The following is a 23,201-nucleotide window of genomic DNA, read 5'->3' as shown; positions in this document are numbered from 1 at the left end:
TGAATTCAGATATTGCATTTTCCAATATAGGAACATGTGAAATACAGCCACAAACCACAGAAACATCAATAGTGACAGAGCGGTGACCGGACAGAATGCTGGGAGCTGGGATTGGAGAGCAATACAGCAATTGCCACAGCAGCTGCAGTGTGCGGCAACAGACTCATGTACACGCCTCGTGTTTAATGATGAAGCCAAGATCAATAATGCAAATAGGATACTTGCCTCATCAACACTGCATTTAAGTTATTCAGATTTTTTTTGTTTTGTTTAGTGCAGAGATACAGGTATTTAAACCATCACTGCACAAGCAAGCCATCCAGATGTGTTATCCAGTCTACAGAAAAGTCAAGCAAGGCTACAGCTGGCATACACAACTTACCCAACTGGAGAAGCTATCAATACTTCCCCGATAAAAACCCAATCAGGGCATATGGATACATTTACCATCTTGCGCCACACTATTTTCATCAGGTGCAGAACAAGGTCATAAGGAGGCCACGGCTCAAATCAGGCAGTAGTGCCATAGGAGGAGGAGTACAAGGTCATGCAAGCGCCAATGACTTGCTACACCCACCCAGATCAATAACCCTGATCAATATTCAATTGATCGAGCAATCAAAAATGTATTGGGGCTGTCGGGAAGAGTGCTAAAAAAAAAAAAATATGTATGGGGGTGTCCAAGTTTTTGAACAGATTTTAGGATGGGGTGGATGTTTTCCTGTCTTACCTGCTAAACATCACCAAGTCTATAGCTTGTTCATTTTTCAGGTTTACATTCACATTCAGTATTGTCCATGTTAGTCGTGGAGTAGACCTGCTGACAACATGTCCGGGCAACACCTTTAATGACTAACTGCACTTTTTTTGCAAGCTTTTTCTTCAGGCATTACACAGAACTGGATCAGAACTGTTCTGAACCATTTTTATACAATGCCTGAAGAAACTTAAAGCAAACCTGAACTGAAAATTAAAAGTCAAAATAAACTCCGGTCATACTTACCTCCTGCGTAGTCTGCTCATCAATTTCTTTCTCCTATCCCATTGATGGTTGTAACAATTGCTGCGATCATACATTTTCGCCGTCCGCGATCGTGGCAATCACAGGAATTTTTTCCACGATTTTAATGAAAGTGAATGATTTTTTAACAAGCGATCAGCACGCGCTAATCGAACGCAAGCGCTCCCAAAAGCGCTTTTAGTGTTGATCCGGCTTAACAGATACCGGGTCAGCACACTGTTAAACCGTAATATCTCCCACATGAGCCATAGGGAAACATGGACATTACCTTGCATATCAGTTGTCCTTTCAGTTATAAATGGACAGCAACTGATATATTACAGTTCTGACAGAATATTGTCAGAACTGGAACGAATCATTGTTAGAAGTAAATGGTGAGCTTCTGAGAGGAATTAATGGCGGGATAAGTCTGTTATCTACATTTGCAGGTACATCATGTCTTTACTGTGAATAATTTTACTCGGTTCAGGTTCCCTTTATCGTCTCAAAAGCTTGCAATATACCATATACAGTACATGAAGTCATATGCTGGCGCTTTGAGTCCGCCAGGAGAAAAGTGCAATATAAATGTTCTGTGCTTGTATTACCCAAATCATCATTTATTAGATAGACGTTGGCATACATGATTGCATTTGTGAAGTGAATGGAGACCTCAGACTTCGTGCTGCACTAATAAAATCAGTATCAGCATTCTGCTTCTTCTGGTTTATACGCATTCTCGCCATACAGAAAGAAGGCAGCCGTGACACTGACTCAGCAGGCTAGGTGTGCAGTACAGTCTTATTATGATGTTATCGCAGTGATATTCTCCAGTGTCTGTGCGATCCCAGCAGGCAGACAGAGACCAGCGCTGAACATGAAGGAAGGCCTGACTTTATTGCTGAAGCCTCAGTGTTGGGACACATGCAGAACAAGTGAGCTCAGCCTGACAGCTGTTTAGCATCTGGTAGACACAACTATTCATTTCCACTAGACAAATTGCAATCCGTTACATCATTCTGTCTTGCGAAAGACTATTTAGAAGGCTTGAATACCAACCTTCCAAATGGAAAACATGAGGGGCGAGCTGTCATACTTGCTGGGGGAGATGCACAGCGATGTAATGTGTGCGGTCTGCTAATGGCTGCCTCTAGCATGCCCTAGAGCAGTGTTTCTCAACATTTTATTAGTATGTACCCCTTTTAAAACCCTGTACTCGCCAAGTACCCCCTAGCATAGTAAACATTATCACAAGTACCCCTAAACAAATGTATGTATGTATCATATTACATGATAATTGGTTCTAAACAAATTCCAAGCATTTACTATTGCTTTTATTTAGCTAAAATATTAATTTGGTGTTGTTTAAATGGGATTTATCATTTTCTAAAACTCTAAATTTGTTATTCTTGGTTAAGTATAGCAAGTCTGAGTACCCCCTTGAACCATCAGAAGTACCCCCTGGGGTACGCGTACCACACGTTGAGAACCTAGGCCCTAGAGGGAGCACCACTACCAGCAGACTGCAGAGCTTTGTCTGTATGGGCTGCAATGGGAGTTTTGAAGGTGGCAATAGAATTACCGTATACCGGCTGAATGACGCCATACTGCTGGAGATGCTTGTTAGAGAGCTGCATAGACAGGAGTCACACTCAGATAGCTTACTGGAAGACAGACTGCACAAGAGCAGCTAGAGCAAACCACATCAAAGTTCATAAATAGCACTTGTAGTAAAGGTTTCAGCAGTGCTTTATAGGGGTCATAAACCGGTAATACGCAATGACACAGCAAGTCTGAGATAAGAATACAGTGACTAAATGGTTTGTACAAATCTCCTTGCAGAACTACAGTCAATGGTGGAATCCCAGCCCCCATACCATAGTCAGGCACTCTGGTTTCTTCCCGCAGACCAAACACCATCCTGGCAGGTCACTTCCCCTACAACTGCTCACAGATGACCGATGTCTGAACCTGGAGCCACACCTTCAGGCCCCACACCAACAATGAGCCGCAGTGTGACATGCAGACAGCAAAATCAACTAGATTATAGGACAACTGTAACAAGAGGGATGTGGAGGCTGACATATGTATTTAATTTTAAACACCCATTGCCTGGTGTCCTGCTGATCTATTTAGCTGCAGTAGTGTGCGAATCACAACCCTGAAACAAGCATGCAAATAATATTGTCAGTCCTGACAATAATGTAAGGAATTGGCAGATGAAATTCAATGTTGACAAATGTAAAGTCATGCATTTTGGACGTACCAATGGTCTAGCACCATACAAAATAAATGGGACACAGTTGGGGACATCAAACTTGGAGAAGGACTTAGGAGTACTCATTGACAACAAGTTTAATAATCATACTCAATGCCAAGCAACTGCAGCTAAAGCGAACACAATTTTGGGATGCATTAAAAGGGAAATAAAAACTCGAGATGCTAGCATAATATTGCCCCTGTTTAACTCTCTAGTAAGGCCACATCTGGAATATGGAATTCAGTTCTGGGCACCACATTACAAAAAAGATATTGCAGTTTTAGAGCAGGTGCATAGACTAGCAACAAAATTGATACGTGGGATGGAAGGTCTCACTTACCAAGAAAGGTTAGATAAACTGGGTTTATTTAGTCTAGAGAAAAGACGCCTAAAGGCCCATACACACGTCGGATTTGCGCGAACGACGGGTCGTTTGAACGTTCCGTCGTTCGCACGTTTCCGCATGAAATCCGGCGTGTGTACAGACCATCGTTCGGGAGATAAGACTGGTTACCAGCGATCCGCCCGGCGGATCGCTGGTAACCAGTCTTATCTCCCGAACGATAGTCTGTACACACGCCGGATTTCATGCGGAAACGTGCGAACGACGGAACGTTCAAACGACCCGTCGTTCACGCAAATCCGACGTGTGTATGGGCCTTTAGAGGGGATCTAATTAACATGTATAAATACATCAGAGGGCAATATAATACCTTGGCGGATGAGCTTTTTGTCCCTAGGCCTTCTCAAAGGACTAGAGGACATGATCTGCGCATGGAGGAAAAACGTTTTAGCCATTTATTTAGGAAAGGGTTCTTTACAGTTAGAGTGATTAAGATGTGGAATGCATTGCCACAGGAAGTCGTTATGGCAAACTCTATACCTGCATTTAAAGGGGGCTTAGATGCTTTCCTTGCGTTGAAAGACATCCATGACTACAATTGCTAGGTAATGCCTAATGATGTTGATCCAGGGATTTTATCTGATTGCCATCTGGAGTCGGGAAGGAATTTTTCCCTTTAGGGGCTAATTGGACCATGCCTTGTAAGGGTTTTTTCGCCTTCCTCTGGATCAACAGGGATATGTGAGGGAGCAGGCTGGTGTTGTACTTTATACTGGTTGAACTCGATGGACGTATGTCTTTTTTCAACCAAAATAACTATGTAACTATGTAACTATGTAACCCCTGATAGGATGCATGCTTGTTTAGGATTTATGGATAAAAGTATTAGAGGCAGAGGTTCAGCAAGGCAGCCAGGCATGTGGTATTGCTTAAAGGGAAATAAAGCAGCCTCCATATCCAGGGCTGTGGAGTCGGTACAAAAATCTTCCGACTCCATCTCCTCAGTTTATGAAAGCACTGACTCCAACTCCGGGTACCCAAAAAATGGCTCAGACTCCTTAATCTAATACTTACCAGGGCTGTGGATTTTGTATAAAAATCATCAGACTCCTCAGTTTATGAAATAGACTCAGACTCCAGTTACCCAAAATTGCTCCCACTCCACAGCCCTGTCCATATCCCTCTTGTTACAGTTGTCCTTTAAACAAAGGAACACTGCCTCAAATGAATTCAAGTCAAAATGTATAGCAAGAGTCAGTTCATGTGGCTAGAAAGGACTGGCAAGGCACTGGATAAAACCCATTATACCCCATATCAATGAATTGGGTAACTATTAATAAAATTCTCCCCTACAGAGTTGACTTCCAGCAGCAGGAAGTATATGTCAACTAAGCACACCTTCACACCTGCAGCATGACCTTAACGGGAACCTAAACTGAGAAGGATATGGATTTTTCCTTTTAAAATAATACCAGTTGTCTGGCAGTCTTGCTGATCTTCTGCCTCCAATACTTTTAGCCACAGCCCCTGAACAAGCATGCAGATCAGGTGCCCTGACTGAAGTCAGACTGGATTGGCTGCATGCCTGTTTCAGGTGTGTGATTCAGCCACCACTGCAGCTAAAGACATCAGCAGGAGAGTAAGGCAACTGGTATTGTTTAAAAGGAAAAATCCATATTCCTCTCAGTTTAGGTTCCCTTTAAAGGACAATATGGAGGGTTCCATATTTATTTCCTTTTAAGCAATGCCAGTTGCCTGGCTATCCTGCTGATCCTCTGCCTCCAATACTTTTAGCCATAGACCCTCAACAAGCATGCAGTAGATTAGGTGTTTGACATTATTGTTAGATCTGATAAGATTAGCTGCATGCTTGTTTCTGGTGTGATTTAAACACTACTGCAGCCATATAGACCAGCAGGGCTGCCAGGCAACTAGAATTGTTTAAAAGGAAATAAATATGGCAGCCTCCATATCCCTCTCGCTGCAGTTGTCCTATAAGTGATTTTCAAACGTTTTGATGGTCATAACGACTATTTTGGTCATCTGTTAGAAGTCGGTACAGCTCCCCCAGTGCAATATGCATTGTTTATTTTATGCAGCATAGAGTTGATGCAAAAATGTATTGTATGCAGCTTGGAGCTGGACCAATCAAATGTGTTAACTGATGGTTTTGATTGGTCTAATTAGCATAAATCATCATGGAATTTACATCATTATTCACTGTATGTCAACTGTCCGCTCAGTAGCCACTGATAATGACGCATGCGCACACAGCTAATGGAAGCTCAAGGTTTTCAGATGTATCCAAATGTTCCAAGTTTAATTTTAATCTAAGTAATCATTTTACTAAACCTGTAAAATATCTTTATTGTGCAATTGCTTTTTAGTACTTTTGTCCGGCAGCGAATTTTTTTTTTTAACATAAATCTAAGCCAAGACAATCATTACATGTATGGGCAATCGTCCAACAAGAGTAAAGTCCGCAGCACCACGGTCAATGCCAAAATCTTCAATCAAAAAATATCAAACATCAGTGGCAGAAGAGGCTTACGTTTCAGGCCTCAGTCTAGCCATAAAAAGTGCTGAGAACGCATAAATGCTAAGCCCCTCCCCCAAGAAACAAGGGAGGCAGCCAAGATGACCAGTTTGTATGGATTAAACCCGCTCTCCATTTAACCCTATGGATGTAATCTCTATCAATAAGTTTTTACATAACTAATTGTCTTGGCTGTCTCCCTTGATTGTTTGGGAGGGGCTTAGCACGTGTGTGCATTCAAAGCACTAGGCTATGATTTGAGGGTTAAACTGAGGCCCGAAACATGTAAGCCTGTTTCATCACCAATGTTTTGCATTTTCTTACAACAAAAGAAGCAATTCGGACACGGATGGTGTTCTGCTGCCCTTTCTCTTGTGGACAGCTACAGTGTCTTGGCTTGCACATCTGCACCCCCAGCACTAGCGAGTGTGTATATATATATATATATATATATATATATATATATATATATATATATATATATATATATATATATATATATATATATATATATATATATATATATGGAACTGGGCACAGGGTGAGCCAAATGACATCTCATCCTGTAGCTGCTGAAATTCCTGGTGGCATTAAATATCATTTCCCCTGAGATGTAGCAACTCTGAGGGAGAAGTAGCTCGGGGTCCTGCGATTGCCAGAACCCTGAATTACCCTTGCATAGGGTGCACACTAGCATTGGTGCTATAGTGGTACCCAGCTTCTGCACTGAGGGCTGAAACCACCTGCTTCGCCGGCACTTGAACCCTTTAATCGGCGGGAGGTATGCAAAGAGCGGATCTTTCATACTTATTGTAGCTTACCTGTCCAGTCAGTGACGGCCCTCCAGGCTTCTCCGGGCTCATCATAGCCCCTGACATATCAGGCTGGTACGGGAGAGGCGGCGGACCGGTGGGGGTGAAGTCAGTCATTGTTGGGGTTCCAGGATTAGATGAAGCATAGTTTCCTTCTGCATAACCACCAGGATTCTGGAATGCAGGGCCTACCAGGCACACAAAACAAATGGCAGTGTGATGTCAGTGCTATATAAAATACAAGAAGTTATAAAGCTTTGCATTTTCTACAATATTCCTCACATAAGCAGGTGTTCTGGGTCTCTGGCCTGTGATGGCATCCTATTAGAGGGTATCCTATTAGAGGCTATACAAAATTTCACATTATCAACTTGAGTTTACTTAAAGGAAACCTAAACAGAGGGATTTGGATGTTTCCTTTTAAACAATACCAGTTCGGTGGCAGTCCTGCTGATCTCTTTGGCTGCAGTAGGGGCTGAATCACACACATGAAACAAGCATGCAGATAATCCAGCCTGACTTCAGTCAGAGCACCTGATCTGCTGCATGCTTGCTGAGGGGCCTTTGCTAAAAGTATTAGAGACACAGGATCAGCAGGAGAGTCAGGCAACTGGTATTTTAAAAGGGAAAATCCATATCCTTCTTAGTTTAGGTTCCCTTTAAGTAAACTCAAGTTGAATATGTGAAATTTTGTATAGCCTCTAATAGGATCAGTTTATGAAACCTCCAACTCAGACTCCAGGTACCCAAAATGGCTTTGAATCCTTGACTCCAACTCCTTAGTCTAATACTTACCAGGGCTGTGGATTTGGTACACATAAAATCATCCCACTCCGACTCCTCAGTTTATAAAACCACCGACTCCAAGTCCAACTCCAGGTACCCAAAATTGCTCAGAATCCACAGCCCTGAATAGGATACCATCAGCTTGTTTACATTCAAAATGATAAGATCACAGGCCTGTATTTTTAAGTTTCTGATTTTTTTTTCCTCCTTGGAAAAAAAAAGGAAAACCTTAGCTGGAGACCGGTTGTATGGAAGGGACGCACTTGAAAGGGTTGCAGAATCTCTACCAGGAGGCTAATCTAGGCTCATGCTACGTACACACATGCGACAACGATCGTTCGTTGAGAACGACGAACGAACTTTTAATTGATGAAAGAACGACCTAAGTAAAGTTAGTTTTAAAAGGTGTGTAACGATCTGATCGTTAGAGCGAACGTTACATCACGTAAAGCAACTATTGCGCCTGCGCATAAAAATGAGAAGTTTCACGGAGAAATTGTGAAATGCGCATGTCAAGCCTAGTACGAACGACCGTTTCCAACGATGTACTACGTTTGCAAACGATCGTCGTTGGTTAAAATCCGCCGAGACAGAACTTTCTTTTGTAGCGATTTGGCTCGTTCGTCGTTTGCCTTAATAGTCGGTGGTTCGTTTTTTGTAACGATCGTCGTTGGTAAAGATCGGTGAACGATCGTTACAAACGACTATAGTCGCATGTGTGTACGCACCTTTAGTCATGTGGCATCAGTCAAAGCTACAGGAAGAACTTTCCACATTTCTGCTCATCATCCCAAACTTTAGACAAAGAAAAAAAAGTGTCTAATTCCAAAAAGCTACACATGGGTGATTTAGAAAAATTAAATATGCAAAAAAATAAAAAACACAACTGAGGAACAGGCCCACCTGTGTAGTCAAACATGGCTATACTGTCTCCTTTTGCTCCACAGGACTCAAGTGCCCATATGCAATTCACTTTTTCACCTGAGTTTTCTCCTCGGAGATAATTTTTCATTTTTGATTTGAAATAAACTTTCCAGCACTTTAAAAAAAAAAAAAAAAAAAAAAGTACCAAAAAGCAGGTGAAAAAGTACTGTCAAAATTATTTTGAGTATTTTCTTGCTTTCTGGTGGCTTAAAAGGCATTTTATTGTCAAGTTTAAAAATATCACCTAGGAGAAAACTCGAGAAAAAGGCATAATCAGCAAGACAGACAATTTTAGAAGTGTCCCTGTCCATCAATGCAATATAAAAGGCCATAGAAATGAAATACTATATGCTGCATTTTGAGTGATGTCTGAATGGTCACTGGGCATACTGTATCTGGTCTATCTAGATGACTCACCCTGCTGGTTGCCGTAGTCCGCTCCAGGACCTCCTCCCGACGGCATGCCATTAAATGGAGAAGAACTTGGTCCCAATGCAGCGATCATCTCCATGACATTCGGCATGACCATGTGCGCTGGGCTCAGACTTCTACATCGTTTCAAAACCGGCCCATCAGCTTCTTCCTTTATGTGGGTGTCCGGTTTCACCGGCACTGGTTTCCAGCAACATGAAGGGTCAATGGTAATTTCTTCATAGTCATAGCTGAGAAGGCAACACAGATATCAAGTATAAATAAGAATATAAAATTTGGATTGTTAAAGGACTTACGAAGCCAAATATCGAAATTTTGGTCATTACCTGTTTCATATTAGAAACCATAGATTATTTCCTCCGCTCCCTCTGTCCCATTCCGCCTCAAATGTATTTATTACATGTCCCCCAGGCCCCGACCCGACAGCACGGGTCGTCTCGTATGCCACAATCAAGATGGCCGCCGCCAAGATCCGCGCCTGAGCAGTACGGCTGCGCAGCTCTCCGCCCTCGCCCAGCCGCGTACTCGATGTCAGCGTCCTCCTAGCGTGGCAGCGGGCGCGCTGACATCGAGTACGCTGATATCGAGTACGCGGCTGGGCGAAGGCAGAGAGCTGCGCAGCCGCACTCTCCGCCATGCGTACTGCGCAGGCGCGGATCTTGGCGGCGGCCATTTTGATTGTGGCATACGAGACGACCCGTGCTGTGGGGTCGGGTCGCAGCCTGGGGAACATGTAATAAATACATTTGAGGCGGAATGGGACAGAGGGAGCGGAGGAATTCATCTATGGATTCTAATATGAAACAGGTAATGACCAAAATTTCGATATTTGGCCTCGTAAGTCCTTTAAAGCTTTTTTACCACATGCAACCGGCTTGATAAAGTGCATGCTCCAAAACATTGTTGTCTTCTTCCATTACATATGCGATTAAACAGCTATATTACTTGATGGTCCTGGCTTATTGTCCTCCTACTCACAGCTCTGCCTGGCACATCTATGCACTTGTGAGATTGTACAATCTTGATTTCTTTATATGCTCCAATACAAAAACCTCCCAATATTAGTTTTATTGCACCAAAGGTAAACCTCCGGTCAAAAATCACAGTAGAGAGAATCCTCTGGATCCTGCTGAAGCCTCCCCCACACTGTCCTCTGGACCTCCGTTGCCCCTCGCAGACACCCCCCCAGGAGTGGGGACCCACCATATAAATAAACACTACTGCACCTTTTGAACTGGGACACCTTGGCCAGCACTGCCAGATATCGGGATCCTCAGCAGTGTCAGCCACCTCCGCCGGTTTCTTTCATAAAGAACTCCCCCCCCCCCCCCCCCCACGCATTGCGCTATCGGCACATGACTGGCCAGATGACAGTAGGGGGTGTAAGTATACAGTGGTGTGAAAAACTATTTGCCCCTTCCTGATTTCTTATTCTTTTGCATGTTTGTCACACTTAAAGGTTTCTGCTCATCAAAAACCGTTAACTATTAGTCAAAGATAACATAATTGAACACAAGATGCAGTTTTAAATGACGGTTTTTATTATTTAGTGAGAAAAAAAACCTCCAAATCTACATGGCCCTGTGTGAAAAAGTGATTGCCCCCCTTGTTAAAAAAATGTGAAGAGGAAAGGAGCCTAAACCCCTGTGTAACCTTGTTAAAAAAATAACTTAACTGTAGTTTATCACACCTGAGTTCAATTTCTGTAGTCACCCCCAGGCCTGATTACTGCCACACCTGTTTCAATTAAGAAATCACTTAAACAGGAGCTATCTGACACAAAGAAGTAGACCAAAAGCACCTCAAAAGCTAGACATCATGCTAAGATCCAAAGAAATTCAGGAACAAATGAGAACAAAAGTAATTGAGATCTATCAGTCTGGTAAAGGTTATAAAGCCATTTCTAAAGCTTTGGGACTCCAGCGAACCACAGTGAGAGCCATTACCCACAAATGGCAAAAACATGGAACAGTGATGAACCTTCCCAGGAGTGTCCGGCCGACCAAAATTACCCCAAGAGTGCAGAGAAAACTTATCCGAGAGGCAACAAAAGACCCCAGGACAACATCTAAAGAACTGCAGGCCTCACTTGCCTCAATTAAGGTCAGTGTTCACGACTCCACCATAAGAAAGAGACTGGGCAAAAACGGCCTGCATGGCAGATATCCAAGGCGCAAACCACTTTTAAGCAAAAAGAACATTAAGGCTCGTCTCAATTTTGCTAAAAAAACATCTCAATGATTGCCAAGACTTTTGGGAAAATACCTTGTGGACCGACGAGACAAAAGTTGAACTTTTTGGAAGGTGCGTGTCCCGTTACATCTGGCGTAGAAGTAACACAGCATTTCAGCAAAATAACATCATACCAACAGTAAAATATGGTGGTGGAGTGATGGTCTGCGGTTGTTTTGCTGCTTCAGGACCTGGAAGGCTTGCTGTGATAGATGGAACCGAGAATTCTACTGTCTACCAAAAAATCCTGAAGGAGAATGTCTGGCCATCTGTTTGTCAACTCAAGCTGAAGCGATCTTGGGTGCTGCAGCAGGACAATGACCCAAAACAAACCAGCAAATCCACCTCTGAATGGCTGAAGAAAAACAAAATGAAGACTTTGGAGTGGCCTAGTCAAAGCCCTGACCTGAATCCTATTGAGATGTTGTGGGATGACCTTAAAAAAGCGGTTCATGCTAGAAAACCCTCAAATAACGCTGAATTACAACAATTCTGCAAAGATGAGTGGGCCAAAATTCCTCCAGAGCGCTGTAAAAGACTTGTTGCAAGTTATCGCAAACGCTTGATTGCAGTTATTGCTGCTAAGGGTGGCCCAACCAGTTATTAGGTTCAGGGGGCAAATTCTTTTTCACACAGGGCCATGTAGGTTTTGAGGTTTTTTTCTCACTAAATAATAAAAACCATCATTTAAAATGCATTTTGTGTTCAATTATGTTATCTTTGACTAATAGTTAACGGTTTTTGATGAGCAGAAACATTTAAGTGTGACAAACATGCAAAAGAATAAGAAATCAGGAAGGGGGCAAATAGTTTTTCACACCACTGTAAATACACCCACATTAGTCATCTCAGGTACACTGAGAGTCCCAGCGCATGTGCCAAAAAAAAAAAAAAAGATTATCTGCATACTTGTTTCAGGTGTGCAATTTAGACCCTACTGACCAGAAAGATTAGCAAGACTGCCAGGCAACTGGTATTATTTAACCTCCCTGGCGGTATGGACGAGCCGAGTTCGTCCAGCTAAAACTTGCAAAAAACGTTAATTACGAGCTGAGCTCGTCCATGCCGACAGGGAGATTTCCTGTTTCTTTGCCCCGCCGGCTGCATTTTTTTTCTTATCAGAGGGATTCCCCAGGATGGCTGGATGCCTGACTGCACGCTGTGGGTAGCGATCTGTGCTACCCACAGCGTGCAGAACAAGAGTCCAGCCACCCTAGGGAATCCCTGGGCAGCCAGCGGGGCAGAGAATGTGCGGGGGATCCCCCTTGTATGTGGAGGCTGTGCTGGCGGGGAATCCCCCTCTGTGCGGGCGGGGGGAACCCCTTTATATGGTGGCTGTTGCGGGCAGGGGATCCCCCTCTGTGCGGGCGGGGGGAACCCCTTTATATGGTGGCTGTTGCGGGCAGGGGATCCCCCTCTGTGCGGGCGGGGGGATCCCCCTTCTATTGTGGTTGTTGCGGGCGGGGGATCCCCCTCCGTGCGGGTGGGGGATCCCCCTTCTATTGTGGCTGTTGCGGGCGACCTATCCCCCTCCCTCCCGATGTCCCCCCTCCCGATCTCCCCCCCCCCCCTCTAAGCCCATTGAGTAAATAGATTCACTCACCCGAGGGCTTTCTCCAGCGACGGCAGCAGCACTTCCTCCTCCATCTCCGAAGTCTCGTTCTCTGTACAGTTACATTACGAGACTTGGTGACGTCACCAAGCTTCGTAATGTAACTGTACAGAGAACGAGACTTCGGAGATGGAGGAGGAAGTGTTGCTGCCGTCGCTGGAGAAAGCCCTCGGGTGAGTAAATCTATTTACTCAATGGGCTTAGAGAGGGGAGGAGATCGGGAGGGGGGACATCGGGAGGGAGGAGGGGGATAGGCCGCCCGCAACAGCCACAATAGAAGGGGGATCCCCCCACCCGCACAGAGGGGGATCCCCCCGCTCGCAAAAGCCACAATAGAAGGGGGATCCCCCCCACCCGCACAGAGGTGGATCCCCTGCCCGCAACAGCCACCATATAAAGGGGTTCCCCCCGCCCGCACAGAGGGGAATCCCCCGCCAGCACAGCCTCCACATACAAGGGGGATCCCCCGCACATTCTCTGCCCCGCTGGCTGCCCAGGGATTCCCTAGGGTGGCTGGATGCTTGTTCTGCACACTGTGGGTAGCACAGATCGCTACCCACAGCGTGCTGAGGGGGGGGGGGGGGGAGGATCGGGAGGGGGACATCTGGCTACCTATAAATCTGGCTAAACACCTGGCTCACTATAACCTGGCTAAACATCTGGCTCACTATATACCTGGCTACCTATACTTGGCTAACTATACCTGGCTGCACATCTGGCTAACTATACCTGGCTGCACATCCTCTACCTATACATCTGGGTCTTATACTCACCATTGGCATGCTGATCCCTCGTCGCGTACCTCTGATAGCTTCCCCAGTGTCTTCTTCCATGTCCCTTGGCAGATTTTGCTTCTTCCTCAGCGATCACATGTCCCCCCTTGATCGGCGTTGATGACACCAGGGTCACACAGCATCAACATCTTGCAGAAAACACTTTTTTTTTTTAAATTGAATTCAATACAATAATCTGTATTAAATTTAATATTAAAAAAAATTTGGTTGCAAAAAAAAAAATGGTTGCAAATTATTGGAAATTAATTGAAACACTTTTTGCACGGAAATCCTGGGGAAACTGAATGCCAGGGTGGTTAAAAAGGAAATAAATATGGCAGTTTCCATAGGTCTTCTACCTCGGGTGCCTTTTAAGCAAAATACTGTAGTTTTTGTGAACTTGCATTTCCCCATATAAAAAGCTGTTGTGTACAAGAAATTCCGTGTGAAAACAGGTTGGAACATTTGGAGTTTGAACATTAAATGGGCATTGTTACATTTCCTCTAGCATTCTATCCTTACTTTTGGATATAAAGCAGAGTTCCCAGCATGTACTGATCAACTTCCAGCCCCTCCAACAGGGCAGTTTTACTGCAAAGAGAAATAATACAATGTTAAGCGGCAACAAAACTGGAAATTCTGTAGCACACAAGTGTGAAAAATTACAAAAAAAAAGGCTGCACCAAATCCCAAGAATGAATATGCTACGATCACAAAAGACTTTGGGGGTGATATTGAGGCTTTAGCTCATCTTGGGGAGTTGTGGGTAAAAGTGGGTGGGGCTGCTCAATTGTGGGTGGGCTTACAATCATACAGTATTCCATCATCCTGGTAATATAAAAAAATATCAACGTCAATTTTGCCAGATCTCGATGGCCAATTTCAAATAATTGCTAAAATTATTATTTCATCACTTTCCTGGTCCTAACAGGTCCATTTTAGTGCTAAACCCAGGTTTAGATAGTATATATGGTAATCAACAAGTGCTTGGCAAAACATCAGTGATTAGATAAATAAATAATTAATTCCCATATTAACCATATAGTGTTACAGTGCTAGGAATTCATGAACCATAAAAAGTGCAACCAGCAGCATGTGTGTAAACTAATTAATCATAAAATGCAATTAATAAGTGATTAAATCCCTAATTCTTGGCATACACTGGTCGATCCGGCGGCCGATTACCCGCCGGATCGACTCCCGCCGTGTCCCCGCTCGGCCCCGCCGGCGCTTCTTATCTTCCGCTCAGTCCGCCGCTATTGTCCGCCCGCGGGTATCGAGCGCGGAATCAGTCCCCGCGGTCATCGGACACGTCGGATATTATCAATCGAGCCATCAGCGGCTCGATTGATAAGCCTGCATCGAGCCGTGTATGCCCAGCATAACACAGTGCTAGGTATGGTTGATGGAACAGCAATAAGGAGGTAGGAGACAGTGCAACACAGGAAATAGACTTATCACAATGCCCAGGTGTGGTAGGATAATCTGAAGCATCCAGACACATAAATTGACCTGGATGTGTTCTTAAATGGTTTTAACCTCCTGAGCGGTATGGACGAGCTCAGCTCGTCCATCACCGCCGGAGGCTGCCGCTCAGGCCCTGCTGGGCCGATTTGCTTCAAATAAAGTGCAGCACACGCAGCCGGCACTTTGCCAGCCGCGTGTGCTGCCTGATCGCCGCCGCTCTGTGGCGATCCGCCGCGAGCAGCAGCGAAAGAGGGTCCCCCCCAGCCGCCTGAGCCCAGCGTAGCCGGAACAAAAAGTTCCGGCCAGCGCTAAGGGCTGGATCGGAGGCGGCTGACGTCAGGACGTCTGCTGACGTCCATGACGTCACTCCGCTCGTCGCTATGGCGACGATCTAAGCAAAACAAGGAAGGCCGCTCATTGCGGCCTTCCTTGTTTATTCTGGGCGCCGGAGGCGATCGGAAGAACGCCTCCGGAGCGCCCTCTAGTGGGCTTTCATGCAGCCAACTCAGTTGGCTGCATGAAATAGTTTTTTTTTTATTAAAAAAAAAACCCTCCCGCAGCCTCCCTGGCGATCTCAATAGAACGCCGGGGAGGTTAATAATGTATGAACTACTATAATCATGACGGAATAAATAGAGATGAACTGATATAATTTGTGTGAATTGTGCCATCATTGGTCATTCTTTTTTCCTAATGGATTACACAAGTGAGAAAACCAGCTTTTTAGTAGAAAATTTACCCTTTTCAACCCATAAATTAAGAACAAAACAGAAAAAGATTTGCAAGCACGCTTCATGTGTAATTAGATGCATTTTGTTAAAGGGGTTCTCTGGTGGTGGTAAAAAAAAAAAAAAAAAAAAAAAAAAAAAACACTTACCTGGGGCTTTTATCTGCTCCCTGCAGCTGTCATGTTCCGCGTCGTCCTCCTACGATCCTCGGTTCCCTGCCGCCAGTCCCGGTGTAATTTACGTCTAACTAAACGAATAGTGCGCGCTCTAGAGCGTCATCGGGAGCTTACTGTGCAGGCGCAGTACGAAGCTCTCTTGTACTGCGCAGTAAGCTCCCGATGACGCACTGGAGCAAGTCCGCGGCAGTCTAATTGGACGCGTGATTAGACCGGGACCGACGGCGGGGAACGGAGGATTGTAGGAGGACGGCGTGGGAAATGACAACTGCAGGGGGCCGACAGAAGCCCCAGGTAAGTGTCTGTGTTTGTTTTTTCACTACCACCAAAGAACCCCTTTAACCACTTGAGGACCTAGGGCTTTCTACCCCTTAAGGACCGCCCACTTTTTTTCCATTCAGACCACTGCAGCTTTCACGGTTTATTGCTCGCTCATACAACCTACCACCTAAATGAATTTTGGCTCCTTTTCTTGTCACTAATAAAGCTTTCTTTTGGTGCTATTTGATTGCTCCTGCGATTTTTACTTTTTATTATAGTAATCAAAAAAAGACATGAATTTTGGCAAAAAAATGATTTTTTTAACTTTCTGTGCTGACATTTTTCAAATAAAGTAAAATTTCTGTATACATGCAGCGCGAAAAATGTGGACAAACATGTTTTTGATAAAAAAAAACCCATTCAGTGTATATTTATTGGTTTGGGTAAAAGTTATAGCGTTTACAAACTATGGTGCAAAAAGTGAATTTTCCCATTTTCAAGCATCTATGACTTTTCTGACCCCGTCATGTTTCATGAGGGGCTAGAATTCCAGGATAGTATAAATACCCCCCAAATGACCCCATTTTGGAAAGAAGACATCCCAAAGTATTCACTGAGAGGCATAGTGAGTTCATAGAAGATATTTTTTGTCACAAGTAAGCGGAAAATGACACTTTGTGAAAAAAAAAAAAAAGTTTCCATTTCTTCTAACTTGCGACAAAAAAAAATGAAATCTGCCACGGACTCACCATGCCCCTCTCTGAATACCTTGAAGGGTCTACTTTCCAAAATGGGGTCATTTGTGGGGTGTGTTTACTGTCCTGACATTTTGGGGGGTGCTAAATTGTAAGCACCCCTGTAAAGCCTAAAGGTGCTCATTGGACTTTGGACCCCTTAGCGCAGTTAGGCTGCAAAAAAGTGCCAATCATGTGGTATCGCCGTACTCGGGAGAAGTAGTATAATGTGTTTTGGGGTGTATTTTTACACATACCCATGCTGGGTGGGAGAAATACCTCTGTAAATGACAATTGTTTGATTTTTTTTTTTTACACACAATTGTCCATTTACAGAGAGATTTCTCCCACCCAGCATGGGTATGTGTAAAAATACACCCCAAAACACATTATACTACTTCTCCTGAGTACGGCGATACCACAAGTGTGACACTTTTTTGCAGCCTAGGTGCGCTAAGGGGCCCAACGTCCTAATTACAGGTCATTTTGAGGCATTTGTTTTCTAGACTACTCCTCACTGTTTAGGGCCCCTAAAATGCCAGGGCAGTATAGGAACCCCACAAGTGACCCCATTTTAGAAAGAAGACACCCCAAGGTATTACGTTAGGTGTATGGCGAGTTCATAGAAGATTTTATTTTTTATCACAAGTTAGTGAAAAATGACACTTTGTGAAAAAAACAAAAATCAATTTCCGCTAACTTGACAAAAAATAAAATCTTCTATGAACTCGTCATACACCTAACAGAATACATTGGGGTGTCTTTTTTCTAAAATGGGGTCCGTTTCTGGGGTTCCTATACCGCCCTGGCATTTTACGGGCCCAAAACCGTGAGTAGTCTGGAAACCAAATGTCTCAAAATGACTGTTCAGGGGTATAAGCATCTGCAAATTTTGATGACAGGTGGTCTATGAGGGGGCGAATTTTGTGGAACCGGTCATATGCAGAGTGGCCTTTTAGATGACAGGTTGTATTGGGCCTGATCTGATGGATAGGAGTGCTAGGGGGGTGACAGGAGGTGATTGATGGGTGTCTCAGGGGGTGGTTAGAGGGGAAAATGGATGCAATCAATGCACTGGGGAGGTGATCGGAAGGGGGTCTGAGGGGGATCTGAGGGTTTGGCCGAGTGATCAGGAGCCCACACGGGGCAAATTAGGGCCTGATCTGATGGGTAGGTGTGCTAGGGGGTGACAGGAGGTGATTGATGGGTGTCTCAAGGTGTGATTAGAGGGGGGAATAGATGCAAGCAATGCACTGGCGAGGTGATCAGGGCTGGGGCCTGAGGGCATTCTGAGGGTGTGGGCGGGTGATTGAGTGCCCTAGGGGCAGATAGGGGTCTAATCTGATAGGTAGCAGTGACAGGGGGTGATTGATGGGTAATTAGTGGGTGTTTAGGGTAGAGAACAGATATAAACACTGCCCTTGGGAGGGGATCTGCGGGCGAACTATTGGTGTGGGTGGGTGATCAGATTGCCCGCAAGGGGCAGGTTAGGGGCTGATTGATGAGTGGCAGTGACAGGGGGTGATTGATGGGTGGCAGTGACAGGGGGTGATTGACAGGTGATCACAGGGTTATTACAAGGAAGAACAGATGTAACTAATGCACTGGCGAATTGATAAGGGGGGGTCTGAGGGCAATCTGAGCGTGTAGGCGGGTGATTGGGTGCCCGCAAGGGGCAGATTAGGGTCTGATCTGATGGGTAACAGTGACAGGTGGTGATAGGGGGTGATTGATGGGTAATTAGTGGGTAATTAGTGGGTGTTTAGAGGAGACAATAGATGTGAACACTGCGCTTGGGTTATGATCTGATGTCGGATCTGCGGGCGATCTATTGGTGTGGGTGGGTGATTAGATTGCCCGCAAGGGGCAGGTTAGGGGCTGATTGATGGGTGGCAGTGACAGGGGGTGATTGATGGGTGGCAGTGACAGGGGGTGATTGATGGGTGATTGACAGGTGATTGACAGGTGATCAGTGGGTTATTACAGGGAAGAACAGATGTAAATATTGCACTGGCGAATTGATAAGGGGGGGTCTGAGGGCAATCTGAGCGTGTAGGCGGGTGACTGGGTGCCCGCAAGGGGCAGATTAGGGTCTGATCTGATGGGTAACAGTGACAGGTGGTGATAGGGGGTGATTGATGGGTAATTAGTGGGTGTTTAGAGGAGAGAATAGATGTAAACACTGCGTTTGGGTGGTGATCTGATGTCGGATCTGCGGGCGATTTATTGGTGTGGGTGGGTAATCAGATTGCCCGCAAGGGGCAGGTTAGGGGCTGATTGATGGGTGGCAGTGACAGGGGGTGATTGATGGGTGATTGACAGGTGATCAGGGGGGATAGATGCATACAGTACACAGGGGGGGGGGGGGGGGTCTGGGGAGAATCTGAGGGGTGGGGGGGTGATCAGGAGGGGGCAGTGGGGGGGGGGGGAGATAAAAAAAAAAATAGCGTTGACAGATAGTGACGGAGTGATTGATGGGTGATTAGGGGGGTGATTGGGTGCAAACAGGGGTCTGGGGGGTGGGCAGGGGGGGTCTGATGGGTGCTGTGGGCGATCTGGGGCAGGGGGGGGGGGGGAAATCAGTGTGCTTGGTGCAGACTAGGGTGGCTGCAGCCTGCCCTGGTGGTCCCTCGGACATTGGGACCACCAGGGCAGGAGAAAGCCTGTATAATACACTTTGTAAACATTACAAAGTGTATTATACACTTTGTATGCGGCGATCGCGGGGTTAACATCCCGCCGGTGCTTCCGTATAGGCGGCGGGATGTTGCGGTGGGCGAGCGGTGACAGCCGCCGGCGGAGGATCGCGTCACGGATGACCCGATTGCTCCGCCCATGCCCCTACAAGGACCGCCGCCTTTGGGCATGAGCTGGTCCTTGCGGGGTCCACTTCCCGGCCGCCTCTGTGCGTTAGGCGGTCGGGAAGTGGTTAAGATGATCTCAGCGTTTTAAATAGTGGATAGAACATTTTGTACAAAATAATATTTTCCTTGGTTCTGGCAATAAAAAGGGCTTATAATAAAAAAGAAAAAAGGTAAGCTGCAATTATCTCTTGTGGCTCCCCTTCCATGTCTGGCGGCTGCCCTCCTATTTTATGCACAGCCCCCTCTTATGGTAATATCCATGTTAAACTCCCTTGGGCAGCAGCTCCCCCTTTCCCATTTGCAGCCTCCGCTTTCATATGAAGCAACCCCTCATTTATGTCCAGCCACCCCCTTTGGCAGCTGCCACACAAGGACCGGGCCTTTGTGGCCTTTCCAGAAATCTGACCCTGCAATAGATACAGACAAGGAGAAGAAGCTTTGTACTGTCTTGTCACTTACTTGCACACTGGGCATCTCCATGTCCCTCGTTCACAGTTCAGCTGCAAGTACGACTCCAGATCAAAGCACTGGAAAGTAACAGGGAGATATTTAGAACTAACCGGTGAAGGGAAGATATTAGAAAAATAAATATGGGATCAGGTGAGACAATAACCCCAACCAAACAGATGACAGGGAGACATTGTTACCTGAACATGCCGACAATCGTGTCCCCTCGCAGGAAGCTGAATTCTACGGAAGGTTATCGGACACTTCAGCGACACCTTGATAGCGGTCTGCTCCACCCCATCCTCCCCATTCTGGCCAGGGGTTCCCGGGATGCTCCCGCTGCTGAAATTTCTCTTAACTGTAGAAACAGTTATCTTTTTAAATGATTTATAATTTATAGAGCACCAACATAATACACAGTTCTTTTCCTACTGGGGACATGCCAACTATAATAGATATAGAGGGGTGTGTATAAAGCACAAAACCTAAAGTGTCCTCACCAGGGCAAATCTCTGTCCTGGCAGGAAGTGGGTGTCATCTATGCAACTAGGATAGAGCCGGTAATAACAAAAAATACCTTTGTTAAAGTGTAACTGTCGGGCATAAAATCAAAAAATCAATTATTTTTATCTGGTAAACAAGTAATAAGGATGTCAACCAGGCAATCCAAAAGTTAAAATCACTATTACTTTTCTTGTTGATAAATTATCATTCCCCAGTTTACATGACTCTTATTTGGTACACACAAAGGAAGTTGCAGGGCATGCTGGGTTGTCCTTTTTTGCTTCTGTTTCCCCTCAGAATTAAAGGGAGCCTAAACGGAGAAGGATATGGATGTTTTGTTTTAAACAACACCAGTTGCTTGGCAGTCCTGCCGATTCCTTTGGCTGCAGTAGTGGCGGAATCACACACCTGAAACAAGCATGCAGCTAATCCAGTCTGACTTCAGTCAGAGCACCTGATCTGCATGCTTATTCAGGGGCTGTGGATGAGAGTATTAAAGACACAGGATCAGCAGGAGAGTCAGGCAACTGGTATTATTTTAAAAGGAAAAATACATGTCCTTCTCAGTTTAGGTTTACTTTAACTAATGCAGCCTGGTTGGCTGAAGCCTCTTTTCCTCCGGTTTTCCCCTCCCACACCTCTGTTCCTCTCGGATTGGACAATTAAATCAGGCAGAGGAGAGTAGGGCAGGAAATGACATCAGGATTGGCTTCAAAATAGCCACACTTAAAATGGGAAATGCTAAGAAGGATTTTCTTTTTACTGTAGAAAAATCACTAAAATCAAAACGTGGACAGTGCAATACATATGTTATGTAAGTAGAGCAAGTATTTATCTACTAGTATGTGTTGTTTTTTCTGAGATAGTATGGCTGACAGCTCCTCTTTAAGTGGAATGAAGTCAGGAAGTTTTTATTGCAGTTTGAACTGTTCTGTAAATCAAATACTTGCTACGTGGAAGGAAAACCCTCCCTAAAGAACTAGACTAACATATATGGCACCTTATGAATATAAAAGCAAGCTTATTTTCATAATGAAGTTTAATATTTAGGAGGGAAGGCTGCACAGAATAATGCAAGGGAGCATGTAAGGATGTGGTTATTGGTTCTAATGACTGAGCCCTCCCTCTGGTGTTACTCAGCTTTACTGTGACAAGCTTTGTATTGTCTCCATTTTATTATACCAAGTCTGTATGCACTTTTACATATCTGTGTGCCCCCTTCCACATAAACCTCAGTATAAACCAACATTAAAGCGGATCCAAGATACATTTTTACTCATTGCATAATTGTGTTCCTTTCATATTGTTTATAGGGCATTCCTCAAGCCAAATACTTTTTTGTTTTTGTTGTAATACTGCAATTTCCTATAAACTAAAAAAGCCTCGCCCACAGCTTTTCAGAGTGCCTTGGCATTTTCAGACAGTAGCAAGCACTTATGGGAAGCTCAGACTGGGCAGGAGGAGGGGAAGGTGTTACTAGCCAGAGATTTCAGAGGCAGAGGGGAGGAGGGAGAATTAGGTTTTCACAGGCTGAGGACTGGAGATGCAGATCAGCTTGCCTGTGTGTAAAGTTTACAAACATGGCTGCTGTCATTGTATCACAGGAAGAAATAATCATATTCCGTTGAAGCTGTTTGCAGCTAGATTTGCTAAACTTTAGAGAAGATATATAGACAAGTTACTTGTTATAGTTTTTCATCTCGGATCTGCTTTAAGGCCATTGCAGCCATTAACTGGTGGGTTAATTAAACTGCAAGATTATATGGATAATTCGATGTCAGTGTAAACATTAAAGTGAACCTTAACCCTGCAGAAAAAAAGAAAGTTTCACTTACCCAGGGCTTCATCAAGCCCCCTGCACCCGTCCTGTGCTCTTCCCGCTTCCCAAGTGTCCTCCGGTCCCTGCTGTGGGTTAGTTTAGTTTTTGGCCGACTGGAAGTCGGTCTCCAGCCACGCATATTCTTCTCTGCCTTGCCACAGTCAAGCGTGTCCTGCGCAGGCATTCTGCACCTGCGCAGGACACATTTGACGGCGGCGAGGCGGAGAAGAATACGTGTGGCCGACTCCCAGTCGCCAGAAAACGAAACTAACCTGCAGTGGGGACTGGAGGACACTTGGGAAGCGGCGAGGGCACATGATGGCTGCAGGGGGCTTGGAGAAGCCCCGGGTAAGTGAAACTTTTCATCTGCAGGGTTAAGGATCACTTTAATGCACAGGCTGTTAAAGCACATCTGTAATAACAAAAGTAGTCACATACTCACCTATGGAAAGGGAAGGCTCTGGGATCCTATAGAGTCTTCCCAGTCCTCC

At 45.0% G+C, this 23,201-nt stretch overlaps 1 protein-coding gene across 3 annotated transcripts in view; it reads right to left on the bottom strand.

Moving 5' to 3' along the window:
- The window catches only part of ZMIZ2 (zinc finger MIZ-type containing 2), a 137,344-nt gene that overhangs the window by 9,857 nt on the left and 104,286 nt on the right, over positions 1–23,201 (bottom strand). For all 3 annotated transcript variants that reach the window (XM_068274772.1, XM_068274770.1, XM_068274771.1), the window contains exons 13-17: positions 20,588–20,745; positions 20,400–20,467; positions 14,233–14,301; positions 9,079–9,323; positions 6,961–7,139 (exon numbers count right to left, since the gene is read on the bottom strand). In XM_068274772.1, coding sequence (XP_068130873.1) covers positions 6,961–7,139; positions 9,079–9,323; positions 14,233–14,301; positions 20,400–20,467; positions 20,588–20,745 — 719 coding nt within the window. The remainder of the gene's footprint in view (positions 1–6,960; positions 7,140–9,078; positions 9,324–14,232; positions 14,302–20,399; positions 20,468–20,587; positions 20,746–23,201) is intronic.

This window comes from Hyperolius riggenbachi, chromosome 3 (assembly GCF_040937935.1).
Source record: "Hyperolius riggenbachi isolate aHypRig1 chromosome 3, aHypRig1.pri, whole genome shotgun sequence".
Lineage (NCBI taxonomy): Eukaryota > Metazoa > Chordata > Amphibia > Anura > Hyperoliidae > Hyperolius > Hyperolius riggenbachi.
This window is presented reverse-complemented; position numbering and strand designations above follow the sequence as displayed.